The 18074-nt window shown below is 43.9% G+C and overlaps 1 protein-coding gene across 2 annotated transcripts in view; it reads right to left on the bottom strand.

The window, feature by feature from the left end:
* The window catches only part of COMMD10 (COMM domain containing 10), a 93019-nt gene that overhangs the window by 64418 nt on the left and 10527 nt on the right, over window positions 1-18074 (bottom strand). For both annotated transcript variants that reach the window (XM_053303565.1, XM_053303563.1), the window contains exon 5: window positions 8667-8777. In XM_053303565.1, coding sequence (XP_053159540.1) covers window positions 8667-8777 — 111 coding nt within the window. The remainder of the gene's footprint in view (window positions 1-8666; window positions 8778-18074) is intronic.

Raw genomic sequence — 18074 nt, 5'->3', positions numbered from 1 at the left:
GGAGATAGGATTTGTTTGCCTTCCTTTGAAGGAAGGAAGCAAGCATGTTTCCAGGGAAGACGAGACAGAAAACAGAGGCGAAGGAAAATGATAGAATTAAATATAGTTTTGGCCTAAAAAATATCATCAAAGTTGAAGACCCAGTCTCGTGGTAGTGAGCATTAATTGTCCCTTTTGCTAAGCAGGGTCCACCTGCTTAGGTTCTTTAATGTGAGAAATCAGGAGGCCGTCTTAAGTTCAGAGTTCTCTCCCTTTCAGGTAAATACAACATAACCTATGTTTTTTTTTAAAGGAGGTCATCTTAAATCCAGGGTCGCCTTCAATTCAGGTAAATAGAGTAAGTTTAAACAGAATTTTGTTTCAAAAATCTTTGTACTTGAAATCAATGTAATTCAGGGCATGAAAACATTCCCTATGAAGTTGGAGACAGAAATACTTTTAGATGAAAACATTCTAACACAAGACTTACATGTTTCTCATTCTAAAGGTTTATATCACAAGGCCCTAGTCTGTCTCCAATTTGAAACTCTTCCCACAAATAAAGCACCATCTGCAACTAGAATCTAGTCCAATCCAATCTACCATAAGAGAAATTATCTCCTGTTGTCAAGGTGATTTCGTGGTAGCATCCTGGGGAAAGACAGATTAAATATAACCCCAAACAAATGGAGCATTTATTTTATGTTTATTTCTATCAGAAATAATTAGATCTAAATTTACGAAAATCTCTATCATTTCAAAATCACTGCTAGTTTAAAACAGCTACATTTTGCCAGTTAAAACATTATTCTAGGATGCAAAATTCCCCAACAAATAGAGCTGTAGCTTGATAACACAAATATCATAATACTAGAGGATTAATCAACTAGTCTGCACAATTCATTTGTTACCTTATATCCACTTCATTTTAATGGTAGATCAATAGGAGGGTTTTTATTCTCAAGAAAGAAATGTTTTTAGTACTCTGCTTTATTTTTTCAGAACAGATAGATCAGCCAATAGCAATTCAGTATGCAATGGCAGTATTCTTGTCACAAGTTGCTTGTCTGGTGGTCATCCTGTGAAGCAAAATGCCCCACACAAGTCTGGGCCGTCTTGTCCCCTTCATCTCACCCATGATCAACATTTACAGCAGCTACGAGCTGCCTGATGGCCCCAATTAATGTGGCAAGTTGGTAGGAAACTCACTTCAGATATACTGACTAGTGAGAGAGACTTTAGAGGGGGAAATGATAAAGAAGACGGGAGAGAGGCAGCATGGGATTTGCAAAGGAAGGGTGCACTGTTCCCTCTAAGGCTTGCACACATGCACACTCACACAAGTTTTCAGTTAATTTTAGATCCCGCTCAAGTTGAATTAGGAAAGCCCCACTCTGAATGCATGTGCGCACACAGTGCCTTGATTCTGCCACCCAGAACAAAATTCATTCCGTACAGAGATGGAAAAAATTGGAGGGACCGCTGGAATATTGGATTAATTAATTATTCCTTATAAACAAAATAAGCAGGTCCCTTGCTAACTTGGCAAAGAGGCACGTTTTAATGTGGTGATTCTCTTTATTTAGCAGGGGGAGAGTAACTGGCCCTATCCACCCCCAGCACAGTACCTCCAGTGACTGTTGCTGGGGTCTATCTGACGTTGCTTTTTAGATTGTGAGCCCTTTGGGGACAGGGATCCATTTTTTAAATTTATTATTTCTCTGTGTAAACCGCCCTGAGCCATTTTTGGAAGGGCAGTATAGAAATCAAATTAGTACTAATAATAATAATATAGAAGTTGCACCTTTTCAGGTTACACATTTCACCCTCCTCCCATACCGGATTATTTTTAATCCAGTGTTCAAAACCCTATATACAAAAGCTACCACAACATACACATTAATTTCATGCATTAACTCTTGGGTCATTAAAAGTACCATCATATCTATACAACAGATTGGTTCAGCAATAGTTTGCACTGCCAAAGAGACAAGCTGTTCTTCTCAAGTAAACAATGGCTGGTCTTTTCAGTAATGGAGATGACATGACAGACAGACCTCGTCCATATAGAAAACTCTGGGCTGCACACACTTTCTGCCCTGTGTATATACGTCCATTCTTTGGGACTGTAGCTTCTTATAAAGAGATCCAAAACAAATACAATATGCAGTCTATGTGTTGAAACTCCTTAAACTAGTGCAACTACTTTCCCATTACAAATATATATGGATAACACAAAGAAGACAGAGCTGCTTAGTGCTGTCTTCTCCCATAAGGCAAATGTGATCCAGTCACACAATGGATGCACAAATGAAGGAGAGAACAGCACCTCTAGGGGTGTGCACGGAACCGCCAAACTGCGGCCCGGCACTGGGGTGGGTGCCTCCCTGCCGCCCCTTTCCCTATGAAAAGCTCCCAGAAGTCCTCTGCGTGCGCACACATTGTGCATGCGCTTCACGTCTCTGTGAGGTATCCTGCTGCCCCAATTACTACTAAAATTACAGGTGCTAGAGCAGGAAAGCGGTGGGAGGGTTAAGTAAACCCTCCCACCGCTCTTAAAACAACCCCCCACCCGAACCGAACCGCCCAGGTCTGGACCGGTCCGGAGGCCTTTAGAATGGCCTCCGGACCGGTCCGGGCACATCCCTAAGCACCTCAAGATATGTAAAGAGACAAGAAAACACCTAGCTACCTTAAATGTGTTCAAGTCTCCAGATATATTACATCTCCAGATATTGAAGGAACTTGCAGATGTGATTTCAGAACCACTGTGAGTAATCTTTAAATACTTTTAGAAAATGGATGATTATGAGAACGGAAATGATCAAATTTTGTCTCCATCTTCAGAAGCAGGGAAAGGAGGAGCTGAGGAACTACAGACCTTGATGTTGATACCTGGCAAGATCCTAGAACTGATTATTAAGCAGTCTGTGAGCACTTCAAAAAGCATCTGGTGATTATTAGGGGCCCAACATGGATTTATCAAGAATGAATCATGCCAGATTAATTTCATCTCCCTTTTTAATAGAATAAATGGTTTAATAGATCATGGGAATGCTTTAGAAGCCTACCTTGGATCACTCGGAGCTGAGTAACTACAGGCCCGTCTCCAACCTTCCATGGCTGGGCAAGGTAATTGAGAGGGTGGTGTCCTCCCAGTTCCAGACAGTCTTGGAGGAAACGGATTATCTAGACCCATTCCAAACTGGCTTCTGGGCTAGCTATGGGGTGGAGACTGCCTTGGTCAGCCTGATGGATGATGACACCCAAATCTATTTCTCCATGTCAGCATCATCGGGAGAGGGCATAACCTCCCTAAATGCCTGCCTGGAGTCAGTAATGGGCTGGATGAGGGAGAACAAACTGAGACTGAATCCAGATAAGACGGAGGTACTCATTGTGTGGGGTCGGAACTCGAGAGACAATTTTGATCTGCCTGTTCTGGATGGGGTCACACTTCCAAGGAACAGGTACGCAGTCTAGGGGTGCTTCTGGATCCAAGTCTCTCCTTGGTGTCCCAGTTTGAGACAGTGGCCAGAAGTGCCTTCTATCAGCTTCGGCTGATATGCCAGCTATGTCCGTTTCTTGAGTTAGACGACCTCAAAACAGTGATACATCTGCTGGTAACCGCCAGACTGGATTACTGTAATGTGCTCTATGTGGGGCTGCCCTTGTATGTAGTCCGGAAACTACAGTTGGTCCAGATTGCGGCAGCCAGGCTGTTCTCTGGGTCATCCAGGAGAGACCATATTACTCCTGTATTGAAGGAGTTACACTGGCTGCCAATATGTTTCTGGGTAAAATACAAGGTGTTGGTCATAACTTTTAACTGATATTGTTTTGATTGTTTTAGTGTTGTTTTTAGAATATTGTTTTAAAATTTTAAATTGAGTTTTAAATTTCTTGCTTTTAGTTTTTTTGTTTTTGTTTTTAATTAATGTTTTACTTTTAATCTGGTTGTAAACTGCTCAGAGACGCAGGTTTTGTGCGGTGTAAAAATATGATAAATAAATAATAAATAAGTAATAATAAATTTAAACATAGTGTAACTTGATTTCAGCAAAGCATTTAGCAATAGCAATAGCAATAGCAATAGCACTTACATTTCTATACCACTCTATAGCCGGAGCTCTCTAGGCGGTTTACAATGATTTAGCATATTGCCCCCAACATTCTGGGTACTCATTTTACCGACCTCGGAAGGATGGAAGGCTGAGTCAACCTTGAGCCCCTGGTCAAGATCGAACTTGTAACCTTCTGGTTACAGGGCAGCAGTTTTACCACTGTGCCACCAGGGGCTCTCTGTTCAGTGGGTCCATAGCTGGTTGAACAATCATACCCAGTGAGTACTCAGTGGCTCAATGCCATCCTAGAGGGAGGTATCAAGTGAAGAGCTTCAGGGCTCTGTCAAGGACCATGTGCTGTTCAACATTTTTTAGAAGAGGTAGCACTGGGCATGCTCATCAGATTTAAAGATGAAACAAAGTTGTGGGAGAGGATAGTTAAAACTTTAGATAGTATCAAGAGTTAATCCAATCTGGACAGGCTCAAATATTGGGTCAAAACCAACAAGATGAAGTTCAGCCAAGATAAGTACCAAGTCCTGCATCTGGGTAAGAAAAATCAAGTGCACAAGTATAGGCTAGGGGAGACCATGCTTGGCAATAGTCCATGTGAAAAAGAGCTGGGTGTCTTAGTGGACAACAAGCTGGACATGATCCAGCAGTATGATGCAGCTGCTTAAAAAGCTGAAGTTGTATTAGGTTCCATGAATAGAGGCACAGTGTCACAAGAAGTCATCGAAGTCAGATCAGAAGAAGTCATCCCTGCACTCTATTCTACACTAGTCAGACCTCACTTAGAATTTTGTGACAAATTCTGGCCTTCACATTTTAAGGTCATTGGTAAAGTGGATCAGGTTCAGAAGGTGGCAGCCAAGATGGTCTGGAAAACAAGTCCTATGAGTTGATGGAGCTGGGTAAGAAGACTGAGGAGAGAGAGATTACAGCCATCTTCAAATATCTGAAAGGACTGAAGGACTGTCACACAGAAAGAGGAGTGGACTTGTTCTCCATTGCTCCTGAGGGCAAACAAATGAGTTAGAATTACAAGGAAGAAGGTTTAGGCCAGACACTGAGAAGAATTTCCCAACTTTGAATTGTCTGAAAGCAGAACAGTCTGCCTTGTATAGTGTGGACTCTCCTTTACTGGGAGGTTTTCAATCAGAGGCTGGACAGTCATCTGTCAAAGTCTGTGCTGTGCAGAGGATTGGACTACAAGACCAAGTTCATTCCAAGTCTAAAATTATTCATAGCTCACACTAAACGTGTCTTTGTCTCTTAAGCATCCATTCAGAACATTTCATGTTTAGCAATCAAGTTCAGCTTTGGGATTTTAAAACACCCAGTTAGAGAACACCCAAATACACACTATTTCTATGATCAGAGTGTTTAACAAATACTCAGTGTCAGTTTCATTTGTATATTGATTAAAAAGCATTAAGTGAGTAGAGAGCTAAACTGGGACTGGATTGCTGTATGCAGATTAGAAAGGTAAACACAGCTTCCCACAACTACTGACTTCACAATTGATTCAACAATGTTATTGGAAAAGAAGACACATTTAACATGTCAAAGAAACAAACATTTGAAAGAGCTCTACTGCCCCCTAGTGAGCCAATGCAATAGAACACATTTAGGTCAATATTTGAATATTTAAACACAAAACACTAAAATTGTATTTAAGTTGATGCTTTCCTCTGCAAGAAAGAATGAATATGATTACATAGCATTAAGAGAGGAAAATAATATAGTTTGAGGTAGCAGGATTAGAGGGGGGGGAAGGTAGGTATCTGATCAGACTTTATATATGCTTCTTAGAATAAATAATAAATCAATCCAAGTACTTGCCTCATACTTCATACAAAAGGATCTGTATGGTACAATTATCTTTGTTTCATTATAATTCAAGGCAATATACATATGCTGTTCACTAGTACTGCATGCAACATGTGGATAGGTTTCAACTTTTTAAAAAAAGGGCACGATGTACAGTCCTCCATCACTGGAAGGTGGGCTGCAGGACCACAAGAAGCCTTCAGCATCTCTGCACTGAAGGCCTTTTTGCACAGCAGACTGGGTGCAGAGGTGGAAGGGGGAGCAATGGTGTGTCCTCTTCCCTCCTTCCCAAACCCATTTCTACTTGTATACATCTATTCCAAGGATCTGGCAGCCCTCAGGAATCAATTTATACAAGTGAGAGGGCTTGGGGAGGAAAGGGAGAGACACAACATTGCTCCCCTTCCATGCCTGGTCCGCTGCACAAAGAAACCTTCCACTTTTTATGGACCTGCAGCCGTCCTTCTAGCGATGGATGGTTACACATCATGTTAGCCATTATTCCCAAAGAAACGTCTGTGTAATTTAACCGAGATCCATACATTTTGACTAATTTTGACAGCCAGTCAGTATTTTTGGTTGCCACCAACCCTGTTCCTCCCTGCAACACCATGGAAAGTACCTATAAAGGCCAGGCACAACTGCAGGGGCAAGCTGCCACCATGTTCCTACATCTCCGAGCCAGGTAGAGAAGCAGGAGCATGTCACTGTAGCACTAAGTAAACCTTGGAAATGGTGAAAAAGCAGTTTTCCAAGTCTCTTGGAGACTCAGTGCAAGATCCCCCACAACCCCCTGTCCTAGCGTTGACGCCACCTATTTGGCACCTGTGGAGGTCATCAGTTCCAGAAAACAGCCAGAGTTGAACTAGTCACCATTCACTAGTCGGATGCACTGCCTACTCAGAGCCTACTCAGATCCACAGCCATGCTCATTCTCCCCTGGTTCATCAGATTCACAGTCCTGGCATGGTTTCAAATGCACAACTGTGTCCCGAGTTCTAGACTGCAGCACTGGCCAGATGTGAAAAGGCTGCAATCCTTTCTTCTCATGGCCATCATGTATTGAGGTAACAAGCTGAGGCGAGACTACAGTAATTGTTCTATGTGGAGGTGCCCTTGATAATAGGGATGTGCCTGAACCTGTTCAGAGGCTCTTTTACAGGCCTCTGAACAGGTTCGAACACTAGGCGGTTCAAAGGTGGGGGTGGGTAACTTTAAGGGCAGGGGAGGGTGCACTTACCCCTCCCTCCGCTTTCCCCCCACCAGCGCTCCATTAGTAAACGTTCTGTCGGGGCAGCAACATACCTCCCTGCCGCCCCATTACCTCTTTGGCCAGAAGTACCAGGGTCTAATCCCTGCAGGTATGTTTCCCAGACTATGGGCAACACCTATATCGGGCAGCAGTGATATAGGAAGATGCTGAAAGGCATCATCATACTGCACAGGAGATGGCAATGGCAAACCCCTCCTGTATTCTACCAAAGACAACCGCAGGGCTCTGTGGTCACCAGGAGTCGATATCGACAAGACAGCAAGCACACTTTACCTTACCAGGAAGTACTTGGTGCGGGTGCACACGCCGGGCACATGCACGTTGCTCTCACGCACAAGAGCAAGCACGATGTGCATACTTGCACCAGGTACTTCCAGCCAATGAGGGAACGGGGCGGCAGGGAGGTATACTGCCACCCTGATGGAGCCTTTACTAATGGAGCGCAAGTGGGGGGGAAGCGGAGTGATGGGTAAGTACACCCTCCCCCACCCTTAAAGTGGTTCCCCCACCACAGCCTTCAAACTTCCCCCATCCAGTTCTGTGCACATCCCTACTTAATAATTCTTCATATCAATTCAGAATATGTGAGGCAAGAGAATCCTCGGAGTTGATTCACAGCATTGCTCCACTGTTGGCACCTTGTTGACTTCCAGGCATGATTCACGGTGTTACCTGCAAATAGTGTGGGCCTGACATGCCCCCATATAACCATCTCTCCCCTCTGTTCTACTGCTAAGATCACCTGTGAGCACTCTCTTGAACCAAGTTCAAAGAGAAAGGGCACCTGAAGTGGCACTCTTGGTGGCTGCCCCACAGTTGTAGAACTACCATTCAGCAACACCTAAATACCTTGCAGAAGAATCGCAAGACTTTCCTATTTGGGCTGGCATTCAACAGTTGGGGCTGAATCAGTTCAGGAAATTATCTTTGCAGTATATATTACATGAGTATTTTGGTTTTCCAGAACAGTTGTTTCACCTGCCCTGAGGAAAGGGCAGGATAGAAACCAAAACAAAAACCCTTAGCTTAACAAGCAGCTTCCTTACTCACTGTGGCGTGGAAACAGCAAAAACGCAAGAGCTACTAAGAAAGTCCCTGCTGTGCAGGTGGTTGCATGTAAACAGCTCCTTTAGATTGCTGCTGCAGTTATAGGCATCCTGTGATGGGCAACTTTATCACCAGCTATAAAATGATACTGTAAATAAACTTTATATGTAAAGGTAATGGTTCGCCTTCCACTTTTATGATATTTATACCAGCAGCAGGCAAACGCTTTGTTATGGTAACTTAATACAAAATGGAAAACACATTGTCATTTATAGTGTACAGACAAAATTTCATGAAACCCATCTAATGTAGCGGAACAGAGTTCTGCAGAGTTAAGTAGGTCTAAACTCCAAGGCCTGTTTAATGGTAACTGCTTACTTTTGAAACTTGAAAACGGGTGCAAGCCTGATCGCCATCTGCAGCATTGCACTGACGGTATGAAGAAGAGGACAGCACAACATACTTCTTACCTTTGAATCTTCATTGTTTACTCCAAGTTCTAAAACAGCTTGCGGAGATTTTTGTTTTGCTTGAGTGGACTGAGACATCTGAAGGCTAAGCTGCCATCCAACTGTCTCAAGCTACAAAACACAAATGAATATTAAAAGAAGATATGCCAGAAGCACCAAAAGAAAAGGCAAAGCAATTGTTTCAGTTTTCAGCTCCATTTAAGGACTGGGAAAGAAACAGGGCTTCTACAAACTTCCTTCACTCTCCTCAACTCTGACATGCATTTACAACAATAAAATTAAACATATATTGCTTATTCAAGGACAATTACCCAGTCCCAAGAATAAGCTATAGATATATTAAAAGTGAGGCACAAATAACAACAATATTTGCTAATATCTGTTTTCCAAATAAATTATCTACCATAGCCTCGGAGGATGGGGGTAGTGTCTGAGCTGGAGAAGTTATTGTAACAACAAGTTGTTCTAGTAAGAACTAATCAGCCTGCTTTACTTTCACTATCTCTACAACTGAACTAAATTTGGTTCAAATTAAGGTCCACAAATTAGATCTCTTACACCTCAAATGTCCATGCATCCACCATCTTGGATCAGGATAGATCACATCATTACAAACTACACCATTGGGGCATCCATATGTACCCAAGCTGTACCTAATTTGGTTCAAATCAGTTAGCCAGTCTACAAATTAGCCCACTTGCACCACAAACGTTCAAGCGTCCACCATCTTGGATTGGGGTGGATGACATCATCCCAAACTACACCATTTGGGCATCCCTATGTGTCCTTACAGATGTATCAAATTTGGTTCAAACTGGTTAATCAGTTCACAAGTTAGACCACTTGCGCCTGAAAAGTTTGCCGGTCTGCCATCTTGGATCGGGGTGCATGACATCATCACAAACTACACCAGTGAGGTATCCCTACAACTGTATCCAATTTGGTTCCTACTGGTCCAGGCAATGCAAAGTTGATGGGGTGGGAGCGGGCACATGGACACACACACAGAATGCTGCGTGATCTCATAAGCCTACTGGAAAGTAGGCTAAAAATGGGGCCTTCTTAAATCACTAGATCTACTCCCTAAATGCATTCAGTCATGCCTACTGTTTCTAGCAACAAAAATAAGTTTACTTCACCCTGATTTGTTAGCTGTTTTTAGTTCTACTGAACAATAGCATGAGATTCAAGAGCTGCTCTTACTTGAACAGATCAAAAGGCAACAACTAAAACAAAGTTGCAAGCTGTACAGTAGTGGTTTTCCCACCCAGGAACATACAGGGCTCTTTACAAAGGATTTTTGAGAAGAGGGTACAGTACCACAAAATTGTGGTCAACATTAGGTTTACAGGAACAGAAACTTCCAGGATTTTCTTGAACAGAAAGAAATCTCTTTGGAGTGATATTACAAAGGGTCCTGCACCAGTTTTTCCAAAGCTCACTGAATTCTAACAGCCACACCACTCCACAACTCTGTTTATATGCAATATTTGAGAGCCAGGTTATTCAGACATGTGTTTCATATACAATATTTGTTAGATGTGTGACTTCCACTGGGAAAAATGAAACAGGAATACAACATGTTATGCCAATTTCAAAGCTGTATTTTTTACATCCTCAAGCAGGAAACATGTCTGATTTTTCATATTTGAGGTACAGCTGATAATCATCATTTTTAATGTAGAATTTACACTTTCACTATAGAAGCCCCTGGACATCTGCTGGGTGGGAGGAAAGGCTTTCTGACCTACTGAGGGTGCCATATCCCTGTTTTAGATGCATTGCAGTCTCCTGTGTAAATAAGGAAATAAATAAATAAATATGCCACTGATGGGACAAACATGCATATACAAGTATCCACAACTTATAGTAATATTTCATCAGACTTTAGTGATCCCCAAAGTGGTTTTATTTAAAACACAGCCACAAATACACCCAAGGTGGAATACTATACACAAGGCACACATTTATCCTAGTACAATGCTTCAAGCTCAGCGCATAATCTGAGTAGGCACAGACAGACAAATGACAGTGACTACATCAAACAGGCCAGTTGATTCCCCTTTGCAGCAGGCTGTCATCAAACCCACAAAACAGTAACTAAGCTTGTAATCCTAAACATACTTATCTTGGAATAAACCCCATTGAACAGAGTGGAACTTACTGCATAGAAAGGCATAAAAATGCACTTTCTAATTTTCTATTTTCTATTCACATAGCCCATTTGGTAATCATTTTGGACACTCTTCAATGCATCCTGTTAGTCTTGCTTCCTTCACTATCATGGCCATCCCTTGCAATACTGTGATGTCACTACATCATGGAACACAGGAGTTGAGATGGATATGAAATATAGCTTAAGAACATAAGAAAGGCCCTGCTAGATCAGGCCCACGGCCTAACTGGTCTAGCATCCTTTTTCACACAGTGGCCCACCAGATGACTCTGGGAAGCTCACAGGCAAGAGCTGAGGGCATGTCCTCTCTCCTGCTGCTGCTCCCCTGCAACTGGTATTTAGAGGCATCTTGCCTATGAGGTTGGAGGTGCCCTATAGCCCTCAGACTAGTAGCCAGTGATAAACCTGTCCTCCATGAATTTATCTAGACTCCTCTTAAAGCCACCCAGGCTGCTGGCTGTCACCACATCTTGTGGCAAAGAATTCCATAGCCTGATTATGAGCTGTGCGAAAAAGTACTTCCAATTTGTCGGTCCAAAATTTCTTGGCAATCAGTTTCATGGGATGACTCCTGATTCTAGTGTTTTGCGAGAGGGAGAAAATTCTCTCTATCAACTTTCTCCACACCATCCATGATTTCATAGACCTCTATCATGTCTCCCCTCAGTCTGATTTTATATATCATGTCTCCCTGCTAAATGAGCAAAGAGGCACCTTTGCAAAGTGGTGATTCTCTTTAGTTAGCAGGGGGAGAGCAACTGGCCCTATTCAACCCCATCATAGCATCCCTCCAGTGGCTGTTGCTGGTGTCTATTTTATGTTTCTTTTTAAAGATTGTGAGCCCTTTGGGGACAGGGAGCCATTTTATTTATTTATCTTTCTATGTAAACTGCTTTGGGAACTTTTGTTTAAAAGCAGAATATATATATTCGTTGTGTTCATTCATGTTCTTGTTCAGTCGTCTTTTTTCTAAAGTAAGAAGCTCCAGGTGTTGTAGCCTTGCTTCATAAGCAAGGTGCTCTAGGCCCCTGATCATCTTGGTTGCCCTCTACTGTACCTTTTCCAGTTCTACAAGGTCCTTCTTGAGATATGGGGACCAGAACTGTACACAGTACTCCAGATGTGGCCGCACCATTATTTTGTATAATGGCATTATAATATTATCATTTTTATTTTCATTCCCCTTCCTAATGATTCCAAGTATGGAATTGGCCTTTTTCACAGCTGCTAAACATTGAGTGGACACTTTCATTGAGCTGTCCACCATGACCCCAAGATCCCTCTCCTTGTCAGTCACTGACAGCTCAGAAGAGGGATCTTGGGGTCATGGTGGCCAGCTCACTGAAAGTGTCAACTCACTGCTTCCCTCAATACTACATTTTCTTTGAGGGCTGATTATTTCACCACATTTGTACTGTAGTAACAAAAATAAAAGCCAGATTTCAATTTAGGTTCGTACTTGTTTTAAAAAAGACCCACAGGAGTACTGGAACAATCACACAAACTATACTGCAGTTCAATGCCGTTAACAAGCAAATGGAAAAGAAGGCAACCTTTTTAGATATTGAATGGTCTTACTTTTCATTGTGATTCAAGAGGAGGGTTTTGTTTTGTTTTTCCTATTTCTAGCATCATAGCTCTGCTTTAAGAATCTTTGATTAATGTACCATATGCTGCCTGAGGCTTCAGAATATCTTAACTACTTATTTTATTGGAAAGAAGATTGAATATAATAGAATCCATCCAATTCTGACAGCTTAAGAGTGCTTGATATATGGCACAATAAAACGGGACAAGGTATCCAAGCCTAGAGAAGTGGGCTACTTGAGACATGCTGAAAATGAAAGGTTGAATTTGGAGTCTTCCAAATCAGAAAACTTATTTTATATATTTTGCTTTTGCAGTATGGTAAATATATTGTTTTATGCAGCAGCTTGACAGGAACAAGTCTTACAGCTGTAATCATATACACTTCCCTTTAGAACAAGAGAGATGTTCTGCAGGTTGTCCCAACTGTTGTGCAAGCATGCAGGGGCGCACCTAGATGACTTTGGCACCCGGACCAGCCCTTCCACAAGGCCCACTCCCGCCAGGTGCCCCCCCCGCGAGTAGGTTTGGGGGGCCTTGCAGTGGGGAGGGGACCCTCCTGCTGCGACTAACCTACGTGCCATTTTGTTTTTTTAAACAAAGCCACCGCACAGCCAAGGGGTGGCTGTAGGGGGTGAGCCAAGTAGTTGACCTCTTTCTCCCCCCACCCAGTAGTGCCGACGGTGATGGGGGAGCAACCACTGGACACGTCCTGTCTGCCCAGTGGCTGCTGTTAACTGCGAGGTGCACCTGTGCAGTTCAGAAAAAGATCATTGCAAGCCTGTGATGTCACAGGCTTGCGCAATCTTTTTCTGAACTGTGCAGGCGTGCCTTGCAGTTCACAGCAACCACTGGGCAGAGAGGACGCGCCCAGTGGTCTCCCCCCCCCCGCCATCGCCACCGCCGGGAGGGAGAGGAGGTTGACTACTTGGCTCACACACACACACAACCCGCAGTCACCCCTCAGCCACGCAGCGGCTTCGTTTTTTAAAAAAACAGCACGTAGGTTAGCCACAGTGTGGCAAGCAGGTGCAGGGTGGCTGAAGGAGGCCCCCCAGGCATTTGGAGGGCTCTTTTGGACCTTGGAGGCCATGGACTGGGAAGCCAAGGTCCGGGGGTTAGAGCGCCTCTGCAAGCATTACTGCAGTAGCACAACACTAGCCTAGAATGCAAGCTCTAGCCGAAGCACAAGCAGCTAGCGCAACACCCTTCCACAAGCAATTCGTTAGTCAGGATGTCAGCCACTGAAGTCATTCACACAATCAAAAATTATCCAGGTTTGGGAGCTGTGTGTGCTCCCAATTTTTGGTTGTGTGGAAGCAAGGTAGGAGGAAAACCTGGGTAGCTTTTCCTCCTACCTTGCTTCCACTCAATCACTTCTATAGTGAATGACATCACTATATTCTGTACCACTGAATGAGGAAAGGCCTGCCACCTCTAGAACACAAGCTTTTACAACTTTTCTAAGGTTAATGAAGTAAGTAACTTGCTCCCAACATTTATAAAAGGGCAGATAATTTTTTTTCCTTGGGTGGGGGGATGAACAACAGGCAAAGACCACCATCAGGTAACTGCTTAGTTTCTGCAAAAATCTACATTAAAATTGGGTACTGAAATCCTGCTTCAGCCATATTTCACATCTTTGGGTGCTGCAACCTAAGCCAGTCCGAACCACAGAAGTAAAGCAGAATTCACAGATATACTAGGGATGGATGGGTGTGTGTGTGTGTGTGTGTGTGTGTGTGTGTGTGTGTGTAAACAACAAACAGAACCCAAATTCCACCAGAGCCAGGGGCAAGAGAGTGGGTGAGAGTAGCCAGAAACAGAACTGGCCATTATCTACTCCTCCCCATGAACCATATATTGAAATGACCTTCATATTGGTGTGACTGGGGAGGCTGTGGGCAGAGGGTGGGGCAGGCAGGTGCAGAACTGGCCTCAGCTGCATCATTCTTACTCTCTCTCTCAATCTTCCCCACTAGGACCGCTTCTCCCTCCCTCTCTTCTCATTGCGGCTTTAACTTGAGCCATGCAAGTTGGTCAGTGATCCAGTGAACAGCCTGATGAATGACCATCCCACACTGCTCAAGTTAAAGTGACCACCTGGAGAGAGGAAGAGGCAGCCATGGGGGCTATTCTCACGATCAGCCAAAATCGGGCTAGGAGAGCCTAGTCCGATTTTGGCTCATCGTGTAAACCACCGGGCTTGCAGGTGGGCCCGGTGGCTTGCAAGCGGCTAGCCCACTTTTTTAGCCCTCCCCTTAGCCTGGGTTTGCCGATCGTGAGTAGCTGCGGCACGACTCCACACCACGGCTATTCACAAGGAGACCCCCGGAGGGGAGGCGAAAAGCCGCCTCCCGGCTCCAGGGGTCTCCCCAGTATGCCCTGAACGCTCGCACAGGGAATACTGGAGCTTCCAGGGGCAGGGCAGCCCCCGAGCTCCCCAGCCCCCGCCAGCTCCGTCACAAAGCCGTCAATTGTGTGGGCGGCCAATCCGGCTACCCAGGACTCCCGCCGGGATCGTCTGCAGGGACAGCGGGCTTAGCCCGCTCTCCCCGCAAAAGCACGTCTCACTGATCGTGAGACCCACCTCATGGTGGGGTAGGAAAAGAGAGAAAGGGTGCACACACAATGCAGCTGTGGCCAGTTCTGCACCTGCCCAGCCCACCCTTAACACCCACAGCCACACCAGCTGCTTGTGTGTGTGTGTGTGCACATACAAATCTACATCCAAGTTACTGCAAATCAGTAGTTCAACTATTCAAATCACAAAATTCTAAACCTGGCCAGCACAGCTGCACAAAGACCTGATCAATATTTGCATTTTAAAGGGTGAGGAACACCAAGGTTGAGAAATAAGCAACTGCACAAGGCCAGCCACAGCAGAGATTTTCTTTTCCCACTTTCAATAGATCCTGATTTCCCTACCCCCGGCCTTTGGAAGGAGTGCTTGCCATGCTGGAAGCCACACCTGTGTCTAGCTTCTTATGCTGCTTCCAGCACAGTCAGCTCCCTATGCAGACTAGGAAAATCACAACTCTGAGTTGTTTTGTATTGTGGGGAAGGAAACATCTCACCTAACACACACACTTCTGTCAGGCCGAGGGCCTGCATAGCTTCCTTTAGAATACATGTCAGCCTAGTAGTTAGAATAATGAGCAAGTAATAGAATGGTGACTTCTACTGCTTGTTTTCATTATGGAAAAGTCACACTTACAGAAGCTCCAACATAATGAAATTGTAAGCTAAGGAATCTGTGTGTGAAGAATCCCTGCTCCCAAATGACTCACATTCCCATTTCAAAAGTGGGGAAATAAGAGACATAGGGAGATGAAGGACAAGCTGCATTTAAAGATGAGCGTGATATGATTTACAGCAGTATTAAAACAGCCGTCATAGTAATGAGATAGGTGGCAAGACCAAAATCATTTTAACACCAGGAACAAAGCTAAAAAGGGGAAGATACGCATCATTAAACATTAGAGCATGAGGATATTTTTTCAGGCAGTGGCTGCTGCCCAGATTGTCTCTGGCAATAAGCTACTTCCAGGAGCTTCAAGCCATCTGCTCTCTGACAAGCATTCCTCATTCTCCGTACGGGAACTCCTCCCAGAAGACAGTTGGCTTGGCTCCACTAGAGCTTCACTATAAGCTTCTGTATGGCCCATTTGGAAAACAGGCATTAAAATTATTAGCTCAGTTCCTAATAAACCCAGTGTTGACTGTGCCTGCCATGCCGCTAGACTAACATACTGGCATATTTGTATCATACTAAGCCACATATATGCATGAGGATTATGGATGAGGTTGGACATGACATTTTTAACTACGACCATACAGTAGTCATACACAAGCTTTAGACCAGGGCTGCTCAACTTCAGCTCTCCTGCAGAAGTTGGCCTACAGGTCCCATAATCCTTGGCTATTGGCCACTGTGGCTGTGGATTGTGGGAGTTGTAGTCCAAAAACAGCTGGCGGGGCTAAGTTGAGCAGGCCTGTTCTAGACTGAGGGGGATTTTTATATGTTTTGTATTATGTCCTTCCTAGAAAAATGAGGGGTGGGGGAGGTTATGACATGAGCTGTTGGATGGCAGCCTTGTAATCCAAAGCCACCGTTCAATGTCAAGGGGTGGGGGAATGGGGGCAAAGCCATGCCACTTCAGAGTTTGAAGAACAGCAAGCAGGCAAGTGTGTGCTGGTTGCATTTGCCTGACTCCACTAACTCAGAAGGATTGATCACAAGTAGCACCCTGCTGGTGTCAAGTAAGAGCCTTCTTTTGCAATCATACTTTCCTTTAAAAAAAAAAAAGTGACTGCACATTAGTATTATAAATATAATATATTATATAATATATATATTATATAATATAATATATATTATATTATATCACACAAATGCAAAAAAGAGCAACGGCAAAGTTAAGGCAACTAGATGTTATATTGATCTATCTTATTATGAACTGTCAGGCCTTATCACTCCCTAGGGATGTTGTCACAAGACTTGAACATGACCCCAAATAATACAGTATTCTTTCCTTCATACATTAGATCTTGGCACATCTCTGGAGCTACTTCTAGTAGTACTGCTGCTTCTAGCATTAGCAGTCCCTCTAATCAAGTTGTTAATATGAACACGCACACTCTGAATGTCTTCTAATTATATAGGGCAGCAACTAATACATGAATTCAAACAAATGTATGGTACACAGAATTTAATCCGAACTACCAATGCAGCAGACATTTGAAACCAAGATTTATCACACACGCATGCACACGCACACAGAGTGCATCTTGCTGGATACTATACAGGAGCCATACAGTCAGAAAAACTTGGTAGAGTCCAAGCCAGGAGATGCATTGTCCCCCAAAAAGCAGGGGCCACATGTAAAACATTCAGTCCTCGGCTTGGAACACACTGTTCAACCAACAGCAGCACACCAGTTTCCAATCTATGGCCATGTGTCAAGATTGCCAATGTCTTTTGAAAGGCTCTATCCTCTGTCCCTTCAAACTCTTTCCCCACAGGCTGCTTCACATATCCTTCCCTTGATTTCCTGCTTCCTTCTAACTGCTGCTTACTGTACTTGCTGCTGTTGGGTTTCAATATGTAGAATAATCAGATCTAGGCCACAATCTTCCCCTAGCCCTACCTCCAGCCTTCACCTTCTTAGCCATCCCATCCCCTCCTGGTCTATGTAGCACCCCAACAGCTGAGTCAATAGCTTGTGAACTAAGACTTGTTGACACTTTCTTTGTAATAACCCAGAAGCATACAAGGACCCTGCAAGTCTCATAGCCAGGCCACAAGCACTTGGAGATGCCATCTGTATGAAGCAATGCCCTCATGTGGGGGCTGTATGTAAGCAACCACTGTGATCTGTATGATCACGGCAGTGCTTTATCAAGCTGCCATGATCACACAGCCCACAGCAGCTGTGTTTACAGTCCCAGGTGGAGGCACCAGGTCATACGAACAGCACTTCCATAAAAAGCCAGCTGGAATGTGTAAACTGCCCTAAGAGCAGAAATCAGTTACCAAAATTTCACATGTAGGAACTTTTCTGGGTGGTACCACTTTAGACAGCAGGCTGGGTACTGCACGTTTGAATACTCTCTCATATTAAAAGCTCCCAGTAAACTCAAAG

This window comes from Hemicordylus capensis, chromosome 2 (genome assembly GCF_027244095.1).
Source record: "Hemicordylus capensis ecotype Gifberg chromosome 2, rHemCap1.1.pri, whole genome shotgun sequence".
Classification (NCBI taxonomy): domain Eukaryota; kingdom Metazoa; phylum Chordata; class Lepidosauria; order Squamata; family Cordylidae; genus Hemicordylus; species Hemicordylus capensis.
The sequence above is the reverse complement of the archived record's forward strand: the minus strand, read 5'-3'. Positions and strand labels throughout refer to the sequence as shown.